We start from the raw sequence: 24136 nt of genomic DNA, 5'->3' as shown, positions 1-24136 counted from the left end.
ATAAGAAATGGTGAGCTATATGGCTTAATTCTAACATCGATTTTGAAAGAGCTACTGAATCTTGTTCTATGTTTTTTAAGCCACTCCTGCATGAGGAGTTTGGGAGGACACCATTCTCCCATTTGCCTGGTTTTTGGACCATCTTCTGAAAACTCTAGCATTCAACAAGTTTGTATCCAGCACACCAGTTTTAGATGAAGCAGAGCTCCAATTCCACCTGGAAGTTACTGTGCTCCTGTGATATAGTTAAAATGAACTGTCAGAAGTGAGCCCCTGTTTACATATTTTTAAGTGTAGCTCAGATGCTGAAGAAAACCCTGGGGACACTTACTAGCTAATCATTTTATGTCAGCCTTTCCTGTCAAGGCAAAGCATGCATTCCTAATACAAAACAATGCAGAAGTCAAGTGTGGCTCTTTTACAACAGTACTGATACTTAATAAAATGCAAATGCTAACACCTGAAAATGCTGCTGTTGGATTACACTCCTTTCCCAACCTACATTCAGATCATTTACAAAACAGCTGAGTGCCTGATTAAATCTTCCAAAATAATTCTCAAAACATTCCATAATATTTTTTTACAACAAGGTAATTATCTTGAAGAAGATGCAAGTCACAAGAAAAAGAATTTCAATTAAAGACATTATCTTAGTCTCACATGCTGCTCTGTTTATGCAAAAGTGACTTTCCAGGCCATTTTTGGCCATTCCAATAAAAATTGCCGGTACTTTGGATTACCTAGAGTTCTCATTCAAATGAACAAATAGTGAGTGCTTTTGAAAGACAGGCAATCTATTTAGGGTGTCCACCTGAAGATTTAGGAGCCTGTTTGTCATCTTGTAAGCTTAAAAATGCTAGAGATGGTCCTTTAGTAGTTGCAGCTTTCCTTTAATTATTTTGTATTGTATTATAGAAATGCACCTGAAGCATGTGTGATAATAGCTCAACATTGTAAGCAAAGACCTGAACCTATTGAAGTTAATGTCAAAACTCTCTTTGGCTTCAATGGTGCAGAACTGGACTGCAAATTAATAAACCAGCCAACTGGATATATTGTAGAGAAATAATTATTGCAGATTCTCTGAAAGTTCCTCATTAACACTATTGCATGTGAACTTTGCAAGCAAATGCTTGGAGCTAGTCTCTGATAGGTATTCGTTAGACAAGTGAATTAATAACTGTGGCTGCTGGTTCATTCAGAGGGTTTTCTGTTATTTTTTGTAATTTCTTTGAAGACTTAAAACGGTATAAATGATTTAAAGGCTTCACTCCACTAGATGGGGAAAAAGATGCTTATAGTGTAATACTTGCTTACACTCTGCAGTTATTGATATGATGTAATATTTTTACACTTGGGTAAGTATAGATTTTGAATAAAAGAATTTAATTAACACTGAATAAATGTTCTTCATAGGGGGAAAATTCTCTAGTTCTATTTCATTAATGCTTCATGCTTCTAGCAGTTAACTAATTTAATTTGCTCCTGCTGTTCAAAGTCTGTGCTTTTCTTTCCTTCTGTCTTTCAGTCTGTCTGCCTTTTAAACAGGCTTTGTTTGTGTTTTATAGTAAGGAAGAGAAGATCAGTCAGAGAAATAAAACAAAGGGAAAAGTGCAAAGCATTTTTTTCTTTACTCGGACTTTGTGTAAAACACAGTGGACATGTATCTATGACTGTGCATAAAATAGATGTGAAAAATTAGGTATTTGGAATGATCTCTGAGATTTAAAGACCAGAAAGCCTATTTTAAAAAGTCAGCTAAAGGAAGATGAATGATTTTAAATAATTAAAGGTAGGTAGGATCGGTCACATTATAAAAGTAGTCCTTGCACATGCAAACAACCATGCTCATTTAATTTGGCTTACTAAGAAATACAAGGGATTTAGTCTTTTTTGAGTCTATTTGTCTATGCAGTACAATAGGAATTTGTATAAAGTGCTTGAATTCAGAGTACAAAATGAATGAAATGTTCAAAGTGAATAAAAAATATCTGTTCAAATTGTCTGTTAAGCAATAAGGATTTTAGTGTGAGAAGTCCAGGAGAATGATTCTTTTTAAAGCCTGAGGCAACATTTTTTCAGTTTTCTTCTTGTCACTAACTCAGTACAACTGAATTAAAGGTTTTCACGCAGGAATGTTAAGTTCCTGGTTTCAGTCTTTGCTAGTTCTTGATGTTTATCTTATAAAGCTGATAAAATTTTGAGCAACTTCAGGTTATTTCATTCAGGTCTTAAGGTCATGCTGTGATCCTCAACTTTGGATCTTGCACATTTCTAACAGTGTTCTTGATTATCATCTGTCTACATTTCTACTAACTTATGCTATTTTATTATTCATTGAATTTTGTGAAGTGCTAAATTTCTTTAGAATGCATGTAATTAGGTTTTAACAGCATATTTTTTAGTGGCCTTGCTCTAAGGAAGGAGTTTTAAACAGTATTTTGGAAATCTTAGAGCAGACCGATGCACTATAATAATTATACTTCAGTAATCCAAAATGATACCTCAAGGGAGCTATGACTTCAGTGTATAATTTGTTCATATACACTTGTCCTTGATGGTGAAATTGGATTTAAAAAATAAGAAAAAGAATAGAAGGAAAGAAGCTGGAAAAATTATTCTCCTTGAAGGTCATTAATGTTTTCTAAAAAGAAGATAAAAAATGAACATGAAAATCTCATTGTTAAAGAAATAGTGCTAGCTTTATTTTGGGTAATAAGATTTTTATCAGTACAAGAAAAGGTCTCATAATAATAAAACCTAATTGTTATTTTCATCTGAAACTGGAAAGCGTTCAATGACTGAAAAACAGCCAAAGAAAAAGAGAGGAAAAAAGAAGCTTGAAGGGAATAATATGGATTGCATAGAACTACGAGCTGAAGGACAGATTCATACTAAATTGTAATATAAAGAAAAGAGGGTGTGAAGGAAGAGGGAGGACAAGAGAAGGACAAGAGTCAAGCAAAACTGCAAGATAATGTTTAATTCAGAAGTATTTTCTGTCCAGTATTTGACTAAAGTATCTTTCAAGTGAATGAAAGAAGTTGATACATAAAAGGAAGCTTAGGGAGCAAACTGAAGAGGGAATGTGAAATTTGCATGGCATCTAAACCCCCCCAAAAAGAGCAGAGTGGAAAAAGTCAGATTTGGAGGTTTCACAAAACATTGGAATGGTTTGTCTTGAAGGATGCCTTAATGACCAATCTTTGTAAATGAGCTCGTTCACTTCAAAAATGCATGCAACAGAAATACAGTATTTACAGAGTCACAGTGTTATTGATGTTGGAGGTAACCTCTTGGTATCATCTAGTCCAACCTCCTGCTAAAGCAGAGTCAGCTATAACTGGTTGTCTGGGACCATGTCCAGTTGGATTTTAAATATCTCCAAGGATGGAGTCTCCACAACCTCCCTGGGCAACCTGTGCCAGTGTTCTACTATCCTCACAGTAAAAAAGTATTTTCTTGTGTTCAGAAGGAATTTCATGCTCTTTAGTTTGTGCTCGTTGCCTCTTGTCCTGTTAGTGTGCACTACCACTGTTAGTGGGAAGGATCTGGCGCTCTCATCTTCACTCCCTCTCAGCAGATATTTATACAAATTGATATGATCCCCCTGGACCTTCTCTTCTCCAGTCTGAGCTTGAAGTCCCAGCTCTCAGCCTATCCTCATCTGAAAGATGCTCCAGTCCCTTCGTCATCTTTGTGGCCCCTTGTTAGCCCTTTGTTAGCCCTTACCTTGCTTCATTAAGTCCATATCTTTCTTGTACCAGGGAGCCTGGTCCTGGACCCAGCACTCCAGATGACCTTACCAGTCGTGAGTTGAGGTGAAGGATCACCTCCCTCAACTTGCTGGCAACACTTTTCCCAATGCAGATGTATGTCCACTTTAAGTGTTCCATAACCTGGTCCTCCTTCACCAAGGGTAAATCTTATTACATATCTGGGATTCCTGCAGGCTGGTCATACCAGTAAAGACTGAAGCAAAGAGGGTATTTCTGTGTCCTTTCGGCCTTTCTGTGTCCTTTGTCAGCAGGGCCTGTGGAGGAATACAGGCTAATACGGTGCTACTTACTGCTTGTGTCTCATTGAGAATCTGAAAAGAACCACCTCCTGACTCACTTGGTTCTCATCCTCTGCTAAAATAGTTTGCTGTTCCTGGTGATGGCTGTCGTTGCAGTTAATCGTTTAATTAGAATAAGCAGGGACTCAAAGAAGCCATCTCCATTCCCACAATGTAGGGTTGACTGTACCTATTAGATATTGCTCTAGATCTCTTCAGTGAGGGTTAGGTTGGGAGTGCAAATATTTGTCATAAATACAGCAAGATGTTTTGCTGTTGCTGTAACACAGATAGTAACAAAATGCATGAATCTTGAGTTACCTGTATCCTGAGGCAGTAGTCTCTAAATAATCTCATTATCCCAGCCCACTGAGACAAGCAGTCCCTAAATATCTCATACATGTGTGCATATATGTGTAATTGCAGTTAATGTCTTTTACTGGCACCAGTGTTTTAACATCTATTTTATTTTGAAATGGGTCTCATTTCAGCCAGTTAGCCAGAGTGCTGCCAAAGCCCACGTGAGCTGTGTTTTGCAGTGATAAATGAGTACAACTTGTCTCAAATTCCATTTGTTTTTTTGCTTGGATCCCTTTTCAGAATATGATGGGTGGCCTACTTTTGTGGGGATGAAAAATTATTTTCCTGTTCCTTTGTGACATTATGGGTCTTGTAAACTGTTGCACAGTCTTTTGGAGTAGGTGGCATTACTAGGATGGATATTAATTATTTTCAGGCTGCTGATACATCACTTCTGCATGATCTATATTTGTCCCTTGAATGTTCCTCATCTCTTGCTAATTATAGGTGGTCTTGAGGGAACTGGCTTCCTAAGTTAAATAGACTAGTGTAACATACAGAGTGGTTTTGAAGTGTGTTCAAGTGAGAGTTGATTCATGTCACCTACTTGCATATTCACAACCCCCAGACTTTTTACAGTTATGAGGTGGGCATACACTAATGCTGCTACCTACCCTCCCATTTGGGAGCAAGCTTTCCAAATCCCCTTGCCCTTAAAGCATGTAAATTATTTTCTCTTCTGTTTTCAGGCTTGTTGAGCAAACTGCTTTTGTTGTTTCTGCTTTAGGAAATGTCAAATTTTTGTGTCTTTTTGCTGCCTGTCAATATTTTTCCTCTGTTCTATCCATTACATTTTTTTAAAACCAGATTTAAGTTCTTCAGCAGATTTTGCAATTACTGTTACATCAGTCATCTGAAACTGAGAAGGGAAACAGCTTGTGTTGTTTTTTTTCTGTTTGTCTATTTTGCTTATCTAAAAAAGCCTCTCTCCATCTTTTTTTCCTTCCTTTCCCTTCTTTTCTCTTCCCCCCACCTGCAGGCCCCCGAAAATTGGAAACATGAGAGGCCTTGTCTGAGCATCGGATTAAGAGCCAGGAAATGCTGACTCTTTCCATGACTCATTGTGTGTGTCCTTGGGCAATCTGTTACTATTACAGACAAAAGCTGTGCATAGCACTTGGCTGAAAAATTAAAAGCACGGTGAATGATCCAAGGAGATTATTTTCAAATTTAAATCAAAGCATGGCAAAAGTGGACAGGAAAGAGAGGATGCAGAAGATGAATACTGGAGGAACAGTTTGTGAGCTGCATAAATTGTCTGTGAAGGGAGATGGCTTTTGCTCACAGTAATTTCTTTCTTGTTGAAGCTTTTGGTTCCATCACAGTGCAGGTATATGCTGTGGTAATGATGGTCACAGAGTCTTCAGTTTCAGAGCTGTTACATTCTTATTTGCAGTGAAGTAGGTAAGTACAAGTGGTAGAAGAAGAGAGGGTGCACTGTTGCATAGATGAACCTGCACTCAACTTCATAAATCCAACCCTCTGAGGGTTTTCTTGGGAGATGGGTTTTGTGGTTTTGATTAAATGTATGTAAATGCCTGAGGTTTTTCTATTTGTTTGCTTTTCTTTTTTCACATTTCACATCTTAAAGGATGTGAACTCTTCCTCCTAGTTTAGAAGAAATAACAGAGATCCTTGAAGTGAGCAAAGGTCTGGGATTTCTAGGTGGTGTCACTTGGAGGTCAGGGAACTTCCAAAAGTAACAGAATATGATATAATAGAGAAAGCTGCCTTCTGTATTGCTTATGTGACTTCTCTGGATAAGGCTGAATGACATGAAAAGCTGTCTACAGGACACGGTGCTTTCAGAGTGTATTTCCAAGCATTTTAATACCATGTCCATTCAGTGTTCATTCACATGACATTGCCTATAGCTTTATTTTGACTATTTAATAACCTCTACATTAGCTCCCATTGCTGTGGTGTTGAGGGTGGTAGTTTTATATTCAGCAGCAACCTATAAGGTAGCCCTTCCATATCCCCTGGCCTCTTGTTCATGTCACCTTGTCTCTTTCCTCTGCTCCTTCCAAATTATCCTGTGATATGGAGCTGTGCCAACACAGCAGGGGGGGAAGATTGCAAGAGCATTTGCTTAGTGCTTAAACTGCTACCAAAGAAATGCATACTTCTCAGCATAAGTACATTAGTGAAGGCTACTAGGGTCTTTGTATAATCTTTGACATTTCATTTGGCGAGAAAAAAAAGGCTGTGCTTTGGAATGAGGGGTTTGGTTTTGAATTATTAAATGTGTATGTGGTTTTTTTTCCTGTTTTTGATAGTGGTGGTTTATTGAGAGGAAGGATGTCAAGGTTCTGAGCTTCAGAATCTTCTGGTGATGCTAGGGTTTCTAAAAGGTCATTGTCTCAAAAGCTTAGTCCTGCCCCTGCAGACAGAGATTACTGTCTTGGTGCCAGAGAGAGTGGGGTCCGTCTGACCTCTGCTTGCAGAGCATTAACTTGCATTTCCCACTGATGCTGTTCTGTTGGCAGGCTGGGATGGGAATCTCATGAAAAGACTCTTTCAGAAAGAGCTTAGCTATGGATTCTATGCTGGCAGATGTTTGTCCTAGCTTTTGTGATCAGTTTTTACCCCATGGACTTGCAGTAATTTGGTGTGGTTTGTAGCTAGGACCACATGGAACTCTTGTGTTTCATTAAATTTAGTCCCCTGCTACTGCAGGTAATATGTCGTGTATCATCAATTCGTCAAGGTCCATCTCTTAAAATCTCTTTGGTTCCTTGTACAACCCTTCTTTTTGGAAGGCAAATTCATTTTCTTCCAGTGGCTTCAGAAATGATCATTAACTGATGCATTCATCAAAATGTTCCAATTATGTCCCAACAGAGTGTAAGTATTTAGAGTTGTCTGATCCCTCTCAGGGGCGGGAATCCATAAGCCATTTATGAGTCTAGTTTGACTCCCATAATCACTTCACCACATGAATAATTGCCTTCCTTGGACAATTGAGTTAAATCGAGCTGCTCAGAGCTGTTCAAATGTGTGTGCAGAATCAATGATACAGGGACAAGTTCAGCTTCTGAATAACCATGTTCTTGTTGATGAAGTCATTAGAATCAAAAGGACATGTAAATTTGTCTCGGGTCAAAATTGTTTTCTTCAGTTTTGTTTTCAAAGAGATCTCTGTCATCAGTCATTTTAAAACCTTTTTTACTGTCTTGCTAATTTAATAGACTCAGTCTCTCATGGGTGACTACTGACAAGAAATACTTAGAAAGGATGCACCTTAAATGTACTGAAGTCAAAGATAATTGTATTAAACCTTCTTAAAATGCAAAAATCATTTAATACAAGCAAAATAAACATCTAGCATGCAGAAATTACATTGCCACATCCGTCAGTCAGTTGTTCCACAGGCCACAGGAAAGCTTTTTCTTAGTGAAAGACTTAAGGGACTTCTGTGTAGTCTAGACAACCATTTTAGTTTCTTCCGATATTCTTAGTCTAACTTCTCACTTTTGAGAGTCAACCATGCTGGGAGTTCCCACAGCTGAGGACCCATGCTGCACATGGAGAATCTTGCCTGTATCTCCGTAGTTAAATTTTATTTTGTACATCATGTCCTACTCTCATAAGAAACCATTACGGAATATGGCAATAAACAAAGTAATAATAAACACCATACATCTTGCAACACTTTCCCCCCCATAAACCTTTGCTTTTAAAAATCATTGCTTTATTTGCTTTTACTATTGTACGAAATTAATACTACATCTTGATGTGAACAGGTTTAACTTGCAGGATTGGGGTTGGAGCACAGTCTGCTTTCAAAAAAAACCACTTGAAAGCTTTTATCTTCAATTATCTTATTGTTGAGGGAAAGATATCCTAAAAATGGTGAATATTGTATTTTCTTCTGAAGCTTCAAGGTCAGTAACTCTTCTTACTAAAAAAATGTCTGTTTTCATGAGTTTGAGCCTTGAAATGGATGGGTTTAGCTTTTCTTCTGACTGAAGCTGGCAAAAGAATGTGCTCAATCCCTAGAAATAAAAATCAGTTTGAGCTAGTAATGGCTGTAGGTATCTTAGAGGCCAGAAATCCACACTGTAAAAATACCTGATATAATTTAGGACCTTAAACCTCACTGATAGTGGCCTTAAACTCCCACATGCTTTTGAGGCTTTGCAAATATTTTATTACCCAACCAGCATTAAGCAGTGAAACTATTGTTTGCTGAATGCCTGGCTTTTCAACAGGCATCATGAGATTGTACAAGAACAGGATGACCTGGGACCAAAGGACAGCCCTGCTCAGACTGTGAATTAATCACAGTAGGCAAAGACATTTTCCTATATATTCTGTAGTTGTGATTTTGCGTTTTCTTTTGGGTGTCTATTTCACAGGATACAAATGAATGCCGTATTTATATTATTTTTCCCTTCATCTTCTTGGTTAGCATTTTTATTACAGCCATATCATTTTCCGAGCACCTGTTCCTATTTTAACTCAATCCTAATCTCTTGCTAAAAGCTGAATTTGGGTAGGAATGCAGTAGTCCCAATAAGGTGTTAAAAATAAAATAGTAGTTGATAGTTAAATACTCATTTATATACACAAACAAATTAATCCTCATACCTCATGCAGGGAGGTATTTATTCTCATTCCAGTTTTAACTGCCAGGAAGCAAAGAGAGAGAATTTAAGCAGCTAATTTTGCAAATTTGCTTTTTTCCATAAAGTTTTCAAAAGATAACCCAATGAAGACACCTGTTCAAACTATCTAGTTTCAAAGTGTTAACAGTGCCACGTTCTCCTATAATCTCCTCTATCTTGTTCTTTTGAGCTATCGGAAATTGACTGTTTGGGCCATATTAATTGCATGTAAATGTGAGCACATAATCAAATACCTTTCATTAAAAGATATAATTTATTTCTGTTGTTCTATTTCTGTTCTTCTCTAATGCACCTATATCATGCTTCAGCTGCCCCCTCCCCACATCTTCTTGGTATTTCTAATGGTACTTCAGGTAGTGTTTGGCTTTGCTATATTCAGAAATGGATGTGCACACAGGAGATGGCCATGTCTTACACTGTGGCAACACTGCATACGTGACAAGATATCCCAGCAATTTCAACATGACATCACAGTGTGCTCTGCAGATTTTACCTGCTGCTGCAGCTGGGAAACAAATAATTATTTTTGTGGTAATCTTGCTTTTCTTATGGAAACAGTGTGAGCAAGACTTCGTGGGGACTTTGTCTCCTGCTGTAGTATATGAGCCATGGCACAGCTGGAGGTAAATCTGCCTGAAGGTGTATTGTGTGGGTTTAGGGGAGAAGGATTGATTGGTGTGAGGAGAAAAATGTAGTTAAAAATGGTATTAGTTAAAAATAGGAGAAAGATTTGAGTTAGTGGTGAATGGTTCAATACTAGGGAATAATAGAGAAAACGTTAGTTTATGGTGAAGGAATCATTTCAGCTGGAAAAATAAGCTGATAATAGAAGACTATATTATACATTTTTCTGGTCTGGATGATGCAGCACTTGAAAGTCACCTTCCTGTTTTAGAGTTTGTTACAATACTTCATGGCTAAAGGGACAGGAGAAGGAGGGAAAGGAAGGAGACATTTGCCAGCTTAGAATCCAGGTGTGTTATTGTGTAAGACCTAAAACCAGTGCATCTCTTTCACATTTGTTAGCGCTTCCCTCTCTTTAAGTCATAATAGCATTGGAATACAGTAACAGGGTATTTTGTTGAGATAGGATGCTTCATAAATTATGTTGCAGAGAATACCACCAAAGAGCATCTAATTGAGAGCAACAGCCATGCAAATGACCAGAACATCTCACATGTGGGTAAGCTAGCATCTCATCAAAGAAATAAATGCATAGTGTGCTGACTGATCTCCAGTCTCACACCTGATATGCACCATACCTTCTCAGCTTACTTTTGAGAGAGGTGATTTGATGATAATATTGAAGAGAGATTATGTTGCTGCTTAGTTGGTCCTATTTGTTCCCCCTGGAATTAGGTACAGTTTACTTGCTTCATGATCAACAAAATAAATCCGTATCTATCTCTCTCTCGAGCTTTCTTTTAAAAGACATGAGCCTATGCATAGTGCCTTGTTCTGGGCTTTTTTCAATTATTTTTCTCATTGCTGAAATACTATAAGAGGTGCAGTTGCTGGATACTACAGCAGAAGCAGTGTGTCGCTCCATTCCCTTTCTGGGGAAGATACAGCCATGCATGGGTATTGTTGATGCTGGTCAGTTGAAACAGATTCCCACGAGTGCAAAGAAATCTAGTGGTACAAGAACTGCAAAAATACAACAGCCTTAGACTGACATGACTTTCAGGAAATCAGCCCAGAGCAAATCCTGCTGTGAGAGCAGGCTGTGTGTGTGAAAGTGTGAAATGGCGAGCTGTGCGTTGGAGTGCTTGTCTTTGAAAAGGTGGCAAACACAACCTTCCCTTGCCTTGTGCAACACCTTTCAGAGCAACTAAAAAGTTTTTAGGAGCTGCATCATATGTTCCAGTTTGGTGTGCCAAGAATTAATTTCTTCACGTGTCTCTAGCTTTACGATGCAGCTAGCATGCTGTAATTGATAAATTGTGCCTTGTTTGGTTTAGGTTAACATGTGTATCCCAACTGCCCATACATGTATGTGCTTAAACAAATGTCTTTTCTACAGAAGTTTAAAACCGCTTGATGCAGAAAAATATGTGCTGCTCGATTGCCTGATTAGTGTGAAGTTTGTCATGGTAATTACTACAGTAAAAACCAAACATCATCTGGTGTTGTCCAAGAAAATCCTAAATTCCCTGGGTTTTGTAGCCTGGTTCACTTTGGATCAGTAATTGCAATGCAACATTAGTACTGAGCTCCATCCCCCACTGTAGTTTGCATTCAAGAGAGACTGTATTTAGGACTAACAAAGGTAAATAATACTGCTGTTTCTGAGCCTGTCTTAATGATGGGTACCACAAGAAGTAACATCTGCAGTGGAAATAAAAGTAGTATAGGCTGATGAGGAAGGCTTGGCAAAAGACAAAGCCATGAAGTTTTGGGGCTTTTCATATTTAGATGTAAAGAAACAAAAGATTAATGGCATTCTCAACTTAACCTGAAAAAAACACAACCCAAAAAACCTTTTCTTTTTTCACACAGAGAACTACTTGATCTAAAATATAAAAAAAAAAAAACAAAAAAACAAAAAAACGGTTGTCTTCATATAAAATAAAAACTTGTGGAGGTTTATTTTGTGCTGGTTTTGCAGCTTCTTACAGTTTTTCCTCTAAAGCTTGGGCAAGCTTCAGCATGCAACTGTTATGTTAGCAAAGATAGCTTGCTGTGCACATGTACAGCCTGGGACTTTGGAGGAATCTCTTGCTTTTTCTCATTTATCTCTGTCACATTTCAAATCCAGCTTCATTCTTATAAGAAATTAATACTTTTAGGAAGGATTAGTTGAAAGAATGCATGATGGGTTTCTTTTGTAAATCCTGAAAGGGCATTACCAGATTGAGAAGTCATATTTAAAAAAATAAATCCTTGCTTTTATTACAATTAGTTCCACTAGCAATTGAATGAAAGGAATCTAATTCTCTTTCTGCTCTGTTGTTTTGGTTATATTTTATATCTTCCCCAGCTTGGACAGAAGAAGAAAGTGATTTATCAGAGCAACATTCTCCTAATAAGTTTCTTCCTGCAGTGGAGACTGGAAAGCCCACAGATCTACAGCACCTTTCACATTGTACAGGAGAGGACTTGCCTTTCCGTAGCCTTCTCCTAGAAGCGATGGGGAATTTGACTGTTTAGATGATAGGTTTACTGAAGCCAAGTTCTCCCCAGCTTTTGTTGCCACCTGTGTTACTCTTTTTACGTTGTAGTGTGGCAATGACCAAAAATATGTTTCCTACAAGAACTTAGAGCTGCTTGAAACAACTTCTCTTTGAGATAGGAAATTCCTTGCAGATACACAGGCTAAAGAATGACCTTGACCTCCTGTAGGGTGAGGTAAGAGTCCTTCACAAAATGTCCTCTCCTCCACACCCAAATCTGAGCACTGTTGACATTAGTGGGTCAGATTGCAAAGCTGCCATTCCACATAGCCTTATTCTTCAACCCAATTTACAGGGTTTTAGCTTGTCAGGATAACATAGTTCCACAACCTGTGCTTCTGTTGACTTCATTATTGCCATCACCACATAGTCCTGTGCAACACAGTGCTGCTGCTATGTTTGACTGTGGGAATATTCTGGATATATTTTAGTTTCTGTCTCCATTGGAATTCAAGCATGGTAGTGATAGTCATGAAGGCTTTTATACTGACCCTAGATTGTAGCTTCTTATTTGATTAAATATTTGAAACTCAGCTTATCTAACTGGATCTGTTCAGTCAATCTGTGGTATTGTAGTATTGTTTTAGTGACCTTTTCAAGGGACTTCTATTCCTCTAGTGACATTTTTGTTTGAAATTGTTTGTTTTCCATGGTAAAGTATTTAAGACTTACCAGCCTAGTGGTGTGAAGTTCTGCTGTTATGCGCACAGGCTGGTGGTTCCTTGGTTTGCTTAGTCCAAAAATGCCAAGGAAGGGTAATTATATAAAACACTTTTTCACATTCTGATGCATACTCTAAACCAGACTTCTCACTACATGGCATTTAAAGCATGTTGGGAAGCTTTACCTATCTGAGAGAACCTGAAACAATTACTTTTGACATGTTGTGATAAGTGGCTGCCACTGATTGGCTGTAGAGGGGATATTAGAGCAGCCACATCTGCTTACGTGCCCTCTGTGGCATAGGGGAAACAGGCACACAGTGACGTAATGTTCAGCTATCATCCCAAGAGCATGAAGTGTGGAAAAAAGAGAATTAAACATCAGTGTAATGGAGGGCAACTTTGCAGCTGAAGCACAGCCAGGGAGTTTGCAGGCTACCAGGAGGCCATCTTAAGGCAAGCAAATCCTACTCTATCAAGGTAGGGACATCTCTGGCTCCTCTCATTCTTGTAGTAATAAATATGGTGCCTTCCTCTTCAGTTTCCTCTAAAAATGCCTTTGCACTTCCCAGGAGCAGCCTCAGAGATGTAGGGGTAATATGCAACAGCTTGGTAGCATTCATTCTGGAAGAGACAGCTGCCTTTTTATGGGTCTGTGGATTCAGTGGGGGCGAGTGTAAATATAGCAGTTAATGTTCTCTCACATCTCTGCTCATCTAATGCCATCTGCTTTGTGTCCATTCATTCACACTGGTGCCAAAACGTATTTCTGGAACAGGTTATTTGTGCATCAGCAGACTTGGTCCCTGACTGTTAGGTGAGAGTGAATATGTAAACTGTGCGGTATGAGTAGGCAGGCAAACAGTTTTAATGTGGCTATTTATAATCAGCCATTGCCAATAGTTGCTAATGCGCAGGGTAATGGTAACAGCTATAAGGTGTTGCTGCTTCTGGTGGTGGTGCAGGAATGGGCAGAGCACTGTTGCACTTCAGAGAAAGCAGTACTCCTTTGGCTCTTCATCCCTCGTCAGCAGCTGTGGGAACACCAAACTTCGAGCAGAGTTTATCAGAAATCAGATATTGATAGAGCTGGGACCTAAATGTGGTACAGATGCTTTAATCCTCCCACTCCTTGATCTGTCTTTATTTTACAGGCATGAGAAACGTATCAGGCAGGATAATGGCCTTCTCTATGTGTTATGCAGGTTGTTGCTGTAGTTGTGCCAGTGCATTATTAAATACAGCAGGGGGTTTACATGTAGGCTCAATTATATTCACGCAAACATGTTTATATCGTTTTCTCTGATTCTTATTTCAAGGTAGAGGTGTATCCTATGTACAAGGCATCTTGATTGCACTATAATTACAACCACCCAAGCAGTTGTACTGGCTGTAATTATTAAGGCTTAAACCATAACACAGCACTGACCATAGCTTTTGTGGCAATACAAACCTATATGTGAATTAGACTTTGGTCAGACTTTGAGTATATGTTATCTTCCAAATCCATCTGCACATGTGGAAAAACCCACTAATCTCAGCTTTTCACTCTTGTTTCCACCAAAGCCTAGTCTCTCCCCTGTGATCTGCCAGCAGAATTGTTTGTGCATGCCCTCCCTTTCTTGTTCCTAGGATAAATTAATCTGGTTAGCGCAGACCAGAGTTTAGCATACCAGTCTGATTTCACCAGACAGTAGGTAGAAAGCTTGAAATGGTGTTTTGTGGGGAAAGAGGAACAGTAACTTGCAGCAGAGGGATACCGTTGAGTCTGTGAAGTTAATGTCTTCCACCAGTACAGCTGGACCTAGAAGCAGAGGTCTGTCCACAGCTGTCCATGTCTTTTTGGGAAGGTTATTCTCTTCCTGAGCACATGGATGGCATTGCTTGATTACCTGTTAGCCTTGAGTGGAAATGAATAAAGCATTTGACGTTGATTGTAGGCTGTAGCCTCATTGGTATATAATCAACATTTCCTCTGCAGTCGTTCAATCATGCCTGATTTCACACTAGCACACGTGAAGGATTAAAGCATGGGTATCTTTATGTACAGATTGTCTGCTTACAGTAGGTGTGATTTAAGTTAGCTGTGTAAGTTGTGTTCTTCTAAAATACAATGCAGCATTATGAACTCTGTGTGGTAGTGTTTAAAAATTGGTCTAATGTTCAAAGAAAAAAGCAATAAAATGTTTTTTATGCATTTAAGCTTCAGTTTTGAGCCTACTTTTGTTTAGCTCTTGGGAGAGATGTCGGTATTAGAAACTCTATGTCTTCAGCTTTGAGAGACATACACAAAGATCTTTATTTATACTCAGTTCACTTGGTCTTCTTTAAAGAGAATATGAACATAAGATCAGTTTAAAAGTTTGTGCTAGAGCATGGAAATGCATCTTTTGGCATGCAGGTTGTGTTCCCATTTTGTCGAAAAAAAGGATCTGGCTTCTTTTCTGGTTCTTGCAGCTGATGGAAAGATTGAACTGCTTTTCCTTTACTTAGCTGAGAAAATAATTTTCTCTTAATGCTGCGTTTCCTCTATCTGTTGTCAGCTTCACAAGACAGATTGTATGGACTGGATTTGCAGATTGTATTTCTTTAAAATATATTATTTAGTTGCTTCTAGTCACGCTTCTGCTTCTCTTACAGCAGTCATCCGCTCTGCCTGCTCACCCAGTGTTACTGCTTGGGTAGAAGAGATTTCTTTCCAGCAGCTTCTGCCATCTGGAACTGCCTTCTTCTATCTCCCTAGTTCATTAGGACTCCATAGCTTTTAAAATATTTTCTGAAATTACAACTTTTTTCTTTCACCTGTTACTCCTCAGTGTTTGACTCTGTGATTGGAGGCTCATTTCAGTAGGAAATGCCCTTACCCCTCTGTTTTCTGCAAGATTTTTAAATCATATGAAGTCAGGAAAATGCTTTGAGGCACAGCTTGATGAAACCACAGAACCACACACACAGAACCACAGAATGGTTTGGGTCGGAAGGGGCCTTTAAAGATCATCGGGTCCACCCCCCCTGCCATGGGCAGGGACACCTTCCACTAGACCAGGTTGCTCAAAGCCCCGTCCAACCTGGCCTTGAACACTTCCAGTGATGGGGCATCCCCAGCTTCTCTGGGCAACCTGTGCCAGTGTCTCACCACCCTCATCAGAAAAAATTTCTTCCTTATGTCCAATATAAACCAACACTTCATAAAAATAAAATGTTATTAGAAAGTTTCAGAAAGTCTGAAACCTGTAACTCCATAACTACCTTCTTCCTACTGAGGAAAGAATATTGCCAGCCTCTGTTTTTGTAACTTATAGAAAGAGTTTCCAGTAGCATAGTGCTGCTGTTTCACTTGCTTGTGTGTCTGTATGTACAAAATGTTCATGGAGTCGCAGAATGGCTGAGGCTGAATGGTCACCTCTGGAGACCACCCCATTCAACCCCACAACTCAAACAGGGTCAGCCAGAGCCAGGTGCCCCGGGCTGACTCCAGTCGGGTTTGGAATACACAAAAGACAGATGGAGATTGCACAACTTGTCTGGGCAACCTGTTGCAAAGTTTAATCACATAAGTACACTCTCTGTCAGGATGCTTTTCTTAATCCTTAGTACTATTCCTATGTAGTCTGGAGCATGCTTAACAGTTTGACATTTTGCATTTTCCCATTTTCCTGGGAAAGCTAAGAGAGCACATCTTCTAGGATTGAACATTACAACCTGGATTTCTTAACTTGTCCTGGCTCCGAAAGCTTTTAACAAAATTGTTGCTGCTTTATTGTTTACAGAAAAAGAGATTTTGTAAGATACATCATTTGTACGTCTGTGGTGCTCTGCTGCTCCCTCTGTATTGATATCTCTTAAAATGCTTGAGAATGCGGAGTGTATGTTTTTTCATTATGCAGAGGTCTTAGCAGCTTCTGGCTCTGTGTAAACTAACGGGGTAGAGTGCTGAGATGCACTTGATATGCTGAGATAGAATAAGATTATTATCTTCAGAAATAATTGAGAGAAAATGAAGAAACAATGTCTCCTGTCATAGAAGTAAAGATGCTAGAGTACAAAAATCAGTTCTTAATGATGGATTAATGTTAGCTATCCTGATTGCTTTAAGAAGGGGACAATGTGCTGCGGTAAGGTCAATAAAAAATCCTTGAATAAAGTGGTTAGAGAACTGACTTTTATTCTGAATTTAGTGATAAACCTTAGTTTGTAGATCAGATAGCTGTTCTGCATGTTATTTTTCTCTCAAAGTGCACTAGTAACAGTGATATACTGGATTTGCAGACTTTGCTGAAAGAGTTGCTGCTAGACCTGGAAGAGGCCAGTAGTTGTCTGTCTTGCAGATAAAGTATTCTAATGGATGGAGAACTGGGGAAGAACCATTTAGTCCCACTTTCTCAACCTATAGTAATTAATTTATTATGTAGAATATATAGATTACTGCTGTTTAGAGATCCAGGAGCATCTACAGTAGCAGTTATGATAAAGAAATATTTCATATGCTTTGTATTGAACTTTGGATAAGGTGGAACTTCCTAAGTGGTTTAGTTTTAGTTGGTGTTGTTCTCAAACATCTTCATGTGTTGCAGGTGTTTTTTCAACAGCTTATTATTTCCATGTGTTATCCCTTTTTTTGTTGGCTATGTCAACTATAGGGATGATCTAATGTGCTCTTTCCATTCACATTGGCAGTAAATATAAATACAGAGAGTGATAAATTATTTCTTTTGATGTTTTTCAATTTATTGGGCAGTAGGGGAGCCTGGCAGTCTAGGGAAACATTATGTTGCAAATAATCCTCTCAAAGGAGTGAAAATGTGTATTTCATGCATTATAAAATATAACAAGTAGTCAAATTAAACAAATATATCCCCTCTAATGATACCTTGAAACTGTGTACCAAAGGAACCTGAAATCTTGGGTACAAAAATCTGCTTAAAATTTTGAATCTTGTGTTTTGAGATGGTGATTGCTTTTCTTGATTTTTCTTTTTCTTCCTTGCAATGCAAGGACAAATTTCTCACCTTGTTAAAGTCAATGTGTTTTGTCTTTGACTTAATTGGTGCCAGGATTTCATCCCTAACCTGTGTTACTTATGACTCTTCCACATAGGTAAGATTTTACATTTGCTATTAATTATGAGACTGTCTCTATTCCTCTGACTAAATTATGAGAAAGGTGACAGGCATATTGATTTTCCTTTAATTTTATGTCTTTGAGAGTGGGGGTCTTTGGCCTAGTGGATAATTTCCCTACATGGTGAGTAGCTTTTACAACACCCCTTGGTTGAGCTGACAGAAAAGTTTTTGATGTAGCAACTTACTGTTGAAAAATGCTGATTGGACTGAATGAAAACATTCAGTGGGAATATGTCAGTGTGATGAGATTTTCATGGGAAATCAAGCAGACTTGCACCCTGTCCAGCCGGCTATTTGCTAGCCAGCTTTGCTTACAGATATTTCTGAAAATGTATGTTCTACATGAAAATTCTTGTTTCTGAATTTTAGTTGCAGTTTGGAAGAAGAAAAGAATGATTGAGAAATGCGGAAGCTTTTGGGGAACTTAGTTGTCGTGTCTGTACAAACTCTTTCATGTAGTAAAATTGCAACTTTCTAATAGGTTACTGCTGTTAGTGTTGCAGTAGTGAAAGAGGTGTTCAGAAAGTGAGATTACTTGTTTTTTCCATTCCTAACTGAGAATTGCTATTGTCATGTCCCATTCATGTCTCGTGGTCGTGTTATTTTAGACTTGAATCCTTTGTATGAATGATTTTCTGAGAAGCCTCTTAGATATGTTAAAACTTGCATAATTTTTTGCATCCTCTCTAGCAGACGTAACTCTCTCTTAAACATTCCTTGGGCATAGGATCCAAAATAAATGTTTTTGCTCTGGTTTGCCCTCTGTTCTGAATACTCAGTGATATTTTATGCTTTAATTCAATTCCTTCTGGTTGATCATACTTCATGCATTCTTTAGTCACAGTATCAAGTAGAGTGGTGATTGAGGGTCAGCTCTGAAAATCAAAAGTGGTAATTGATGGTAATTTGAATCTTCACTTAAGTGACTGTTGAAAGGTCTTGGAGAGAAAAAGGGGGATGTGTATGTCTCAAATGTTTTTTTCTTGTGTGTTTTTCATGGGGTAGGAGAAAAAGGTTATATTTTCAGAAGACTGTTGTGTAACCTGGTAGTCTTCTTTTTTTTCTTTTTTATTTTTGTCCTTCTCTGGTGGCATCTGTCCATCTTTTTTTCTGTCCTTGTGATCAGCAAAGTTCCCGACTGAATATCTGAAGTAAGCTCCTTGGCAGATGAGAATATGGGCATGCAATTGTGTTTTGAGTCAGCTAACTTAACTTTCTGAGTTAGTTTCCTGGAGGTTTTGAAGAAGGCTAAACAAAACCAAAACCATGCAGGAGAAACTGCCACATGCATGTGACCAAGAACAAATGAGCCGGGACACCAGAAATCCTATAGGTCTCTTATATTTGATAGATCATCTTCCCTCTAAATAGATGTTAGACATGACAGTCCACTTAGTGCATGAAAAAGAAGAGGTACCTCATCTGCTGTCTTCTCATCATATACAAGTATTTGTCTTCTCCCCTAGGGCAGGATTTTGGTTCATGGTAATTTTAAAATGCAAAGCATTTTTTCTTTATGACTTTGGACTTTTCACTGGGACTTTTCACCCTGATTTTGGAATCAGGATTTCACTTACAGCAGCAGCACTGTTCAGACAATCTAATATTTGGGCAAAACAGGTAATGTATCAAAGATTTAGTCTAAGCTAGTTTCAAAATACTGTCAAATAGCCTTTTAAGTTAGGATGAACACCTTGTGCTTTGTTATTCTGGGGAAAAAAAAAGGGTTTGATATGTCGTTCATCAACAAGTGCGGTGCAGTGCTTGCAAAAAGAGTAAGCTTGGGAATTTTTAGGAGACATATTAAGTAGAAAAGTGGTGGGAAAGTAACACTGCTCTCAAATGTAGCCTCTGCTTTCTAATTATGTTAGTGTGGGGTTTTTTTAAGTGAAAAGATGATTATAATATGTAATTTCAGTTAAAACAATGAAACATCTTTGTTTTACCTGCAGTGTTGAGACTAATCATAGTATTATTTTTGCTTCCTTTTACAGGTTGCCTTTTTGAAGATGTGAAGAATGCAGATAATCCGTGTTGAAAACTGTTCTCAAATTCATTTTCAGCAGAAATGTACAGATGACTTCCAGTGGTGTGACTTTTAGAAAAAAATCCGCTGGCAATACAAAACAAAATGGGGGTGTGGTGTGTTATTCTTCACATCTGGATGTGTTTCAAAACCAAAGACAGAGTTAACTTTTGCATCCAGTACATTCTTAGATGTCTTTCTAAGAGTGACTTACCTGTCACTCCTGTCACATCCAGCTGGGATGACTGTTATCATCTCTTCATTGCCAAAAGGAAATTATCTGTGTATCTTAGTACTACCTTTATCAGATAGTGTTTGATAGTGACCTGTATGTCCTTAGGAAAATTCACAACTGGTAGCAAAGAGGTTTTAAAATATTTAATGTCATGGATGCTAACGTAAGTTCTTTACTTTCTTTATTCTGGTAAAGTAAGAGGTCCAACTTTAAAATACAAAATCTGGTTTTTGTCAAATTTATATGTTTATCATATATATTGTTTCCACATTAAGGTTTACCTTCCTTCTTGAGAGAGAAGGAAGACAGTTTCTGTATTCCTACAAGTCATGTAGAATTTTTTTAAATTGATAATGTTTTGGAGAATCAAGATTTTATGGTTACTTGGAATAATTACTCCTTCGACTCCAAAAAAAGAACGGGTGTGTGAAGGCTGGCCTTGCAAAAACTGCTGGAGGAAGAAGATACTTGTAGCAAGTCAATGCAGCTACCCTAAAGGGTCGTTATCTGTTGTGGATGCTCAGCTGCCTTCGCCTGGAGCGATAGTTTCGGAGTGGATTGCTCACTTAGTTAACATCAATTTTTGCCTTTCCTTGTCCAGGAGAACAGGATGGTATAAGTGCATAGGCTAAGGAGCAGAAAAGATGCCTCGTGGCATTTTTGCCTCAATTCCTGCTCATTGGGATGGACTGCTCTTGAGCTAGAAGGAGGTAATCCTTTAATATCAACCATCTCTCTTGGACCCCTCATCCCTCCAGGGTCTTAACCCATATCTGCCTCACTTACCTGCAGTTTTGCTTAAACAACTGCTCTTGGCAAATCAGTCAGGTACTGGAATGGTTCATCTGACCTAGTGTGACTATTCTTGTGTTCTAAAAAGGTATACAAAAAGGTATCCAAACTGAAAAAAAAAAAAAAAGGAGAGAGCCTGTTTATGTCAGCTGGCTATTTCAAAGTCCATCTCTATTGAGAGAATGGATTCTGGAGGGAATATTCTTGTTAGAGGAGTTCTTTGAAACTTCCTGAATTTCAAGGAAAGTTAACATGCCCTTTACTCATGAAATGATCATAATGCAGGAAGTGACCCTGCAAAGTGTTGATCACCTTCTGTGGGGTTTACACATCCAAAGACAAGTAGCTGAGGCCTGCCAGCACCCAGTCAGGATATCATCTTCTTTTTCTGTTATTATTTTAGTTTTCAGTATTGAAGGAAGAACAAAAATATTCTCTGAGTTTTGTATTTAGGGACTAAATTATCTATCTCCAGGATATTTTGTCTATGCACCAATGTTTAGTCATTTTATGAATAAAATATATTTTCTAATTCAGTTTACTGTTTGTTCTGCTTAATTTCTGTGACAGTTTAAGCTTCCAGAATATGACTGAGCAATTTGCAGATGGAAGACATCCGTATCACACAGAAATACTTCAACTTTAATATCCTTTCCAATCTCTTTTATTGACCCCTCTGTGATTTTGCATGTATGGAGCAATCATAGGTCAGAGAATATTTATGTTTTTGAGGTTCAATCTCTGTCATGTCCTGCCTCATTTGGTATTGTGGCGGTAAAGTGTTAATCTGCCTCTGGTAACATACATGGTTCCAGAGTGATGAGTGTAGATATTTCACTGGGAGTATTTTTTGGGGAAGAAAGCCCTCCCAGAGATGAAATACAAATCAACCCCATCCTGCCTGGACTCTCACTCACCTGTAGGAGTTAATGGCTCCAGTCATGCTACTACAATGGCAGTACTGCAGCTCAGGAAGCAAATCCTGAGAGATTGCTAAACCCAGTGTGTACACCTAAAACATTACTTTTTAGGAGCTTGTCCTCTGCCCACATATGCTTAAAGCTTTTCCTTGTTCTTTTTTACCCTATACGTTGGAGAACTGGGTCTGACTGGGGCCTGTATGGTGCAGTGTATTTGTGGCTCCAGCAGTGCTGGTGGCACACCAATGTTTTGACTACAGCTGAACCTTCTCTTTTATTTCCCAGTCTACATCCACCTCCCCATAGTGAGTAGGCTGAGGGTGGGAAAGAAGTTAGGAGTGGAGGGTACAGAGGGGACAGCTGGCCTGAATTGGCCAAAGGGATATGCTGTAGCATACAACATCATGACAGCAGTAAAAACTGGGGGTAGAGGAAGAAAGGGGGGAGGGGTGACTTCCAAGGTGGTAGTTGCTCAGAGAATAGCTGGGCATTGATCATTTTACCTTCTCTTGGTTTTTCAGGTAGGTAGCGACGACATTATCAGGAGAAGTCCTAAATCAATGAAGAGAGATTTCAGGACCTTGGGAAAACTGGTTAAGGGGTCGGGGGCACAAGTACTGTTCTTCTCCATCCGTTCAGTAGCAGGGATAGATGAAGAAGAATACAGGAGGACTCAACAGATGAACTTGTGGCTCTGAGACTGGTTTTACTGGCAGGACTTCCATCACGGGTTAGTATACAGGATGCCAGACCTTTTGGCATCAGGTAGGATGCACCTGTCCAACAGGGGAAAAAGTATCTTGGGGCAGGAATTAGCTGGCCTCATTGAGAGAGATTTAAACTAGATTTGAAGGGAGAAGGGGACAAAACTGGAACTCCCAGACATAAGCCCCAGGGTAGATTACCAGAGTTTGTGGGATGTTGTGCCAGCGATGACCCTCACCCTGCTATCCCAGTGGAGGCAAGGGATGGAGACATGCAGCACAACAAAGATGCAAGGGATATTGATGGATCAGTAACTGTGGTAACACCTGTGAAAGCTCAGGCTGGAATTAGGACCTCTAAATGCAAAAAAGTACTGGAGACATCAGCCCATCTGAAGTGCATCTATACCAATGCACACAGCATGGATAACAAACAGGAGGAGCTTGAAGCCATGATGCAGCAGGAAAATTATGATGTAGTGGCTATTACAGAAACATGGTGGGATGTCTCCCATGACTGGAGTGCACCAATTGATGGCTACAAGCTCTTTAGGAAGGATAGTCAAGGAAGGAGAGGTGGTGGGGTGGCGCTGTATGTTAGGGACTGTTATGATTGCTTTGAGTACAAGTGTAGTGAAGACAGGGTGGAGTGTCTTTGTGTTAGAATCAGGGGGAAGGCCAACAGGGCAGATGTAGTGGGAGTCTACTATAGGCCACCCAACCAGGACAGAGAGGTGGATGAAATATTCTATAGGCACTTAGGAGAAATCTCACGATTGCTTGTCCTTGTTCTTGTGGGAGACTTTAACTTCCCAGACATCTGCTGGAAATACAACACAGCAGAGCGGGACCAGTCCTGGAGATTCCTGTAATGTGTGGCAGATAACTTCCTGACACAGCTGGTGAGTGAACTGACCAGAGAAGGTGCCCTGCTGGATCTCCTTTTGTGAACAGAGAAGGACTGGTGGATGATGTGGCAGTTGGAGGCCGACTAGGGCACAGTGATCATGAAATAATAGAGTTCTCTATTGTTAGGGAGGCAAGGAGAGGGGGGAGCAGAACTGCCATCCTGGACTTCCACAGAGCTGACCTTGACTTGTTTAGGCACCTGCTTGACAGAATCCCTTGGGAGACGATCCTGAAAGGTATACGGATCCAGGAAAGCTGGACACTTTGAGAAGGAAATCGTGATGGCACAGTATCTGGCTGTCCCCAGGTGCTGTAAGAGAAGCCAGCGACACAGAAGACCACCCTGGCTAAACAGGGAGCTTTGGCTGCAACTCAGGGAGAGAAAAGCAGAGTTTATGGCCTTTACTAGCCACTCACAATGATTACAAAGATGCTGTGAGGCTATGCAGGGCGGAAATGAAGAGGTCTAAAGCCCAGCTGGAAATTAATCTGGCTTCAGCAGTCAAAGATAACAAGAAATGTTTGTGTAAGTACTTCAACAGCA

The 24136-nt window shown here is 39.2% G+C and overlaps 1 protein-coding gene across 2 annotated transcripts in view; it reads left to right on the top strand.

Annotated features, from left to right (window-relative positions):
* Positions 1–21595, top strand: part of UBE3D (ubiquitin protein ligase E3D) — an 88424-nt gene extending 66829 nt beyond the window's left edge. Inside the window, exon 10 of one of the 2 annotated variants that reach the window (XM_074861940.1) lies at positions 20001–21595. In XM_074861940.1, the coding sequence (XP_074718041.1) occupies positions 20001–20021 (21 nt within the window). In that variant the 3' untranslated portion in view covers positions 20022–21595. Of the gene's footprint in view, positions 1–5396; positions 5496–20000 lie in introns of those variants that run through there. The other variant, XM_074861939.1, reaches the window with a different exon arrangement.
* The last annotated feature ends 2541 nt before the right edge of the window (positions 21596–24136 follow it).

This window comes from Strix uralensis, chromosome 3, assembly GCF_047716275.1.
Source record: "Strix uralensis isolate ZFMK-TIS-50842 chromosome 3, bStrUra1, whole genome shotgun sequence".
NCBI lineage: Eukaryota > Metazoa > Chordata > Aves > Strigiformes > Strigidae > Strix > Strix uralensis.
This window is presented reverse-complemented; position numbering and strand designations above follow the sequence as displayed.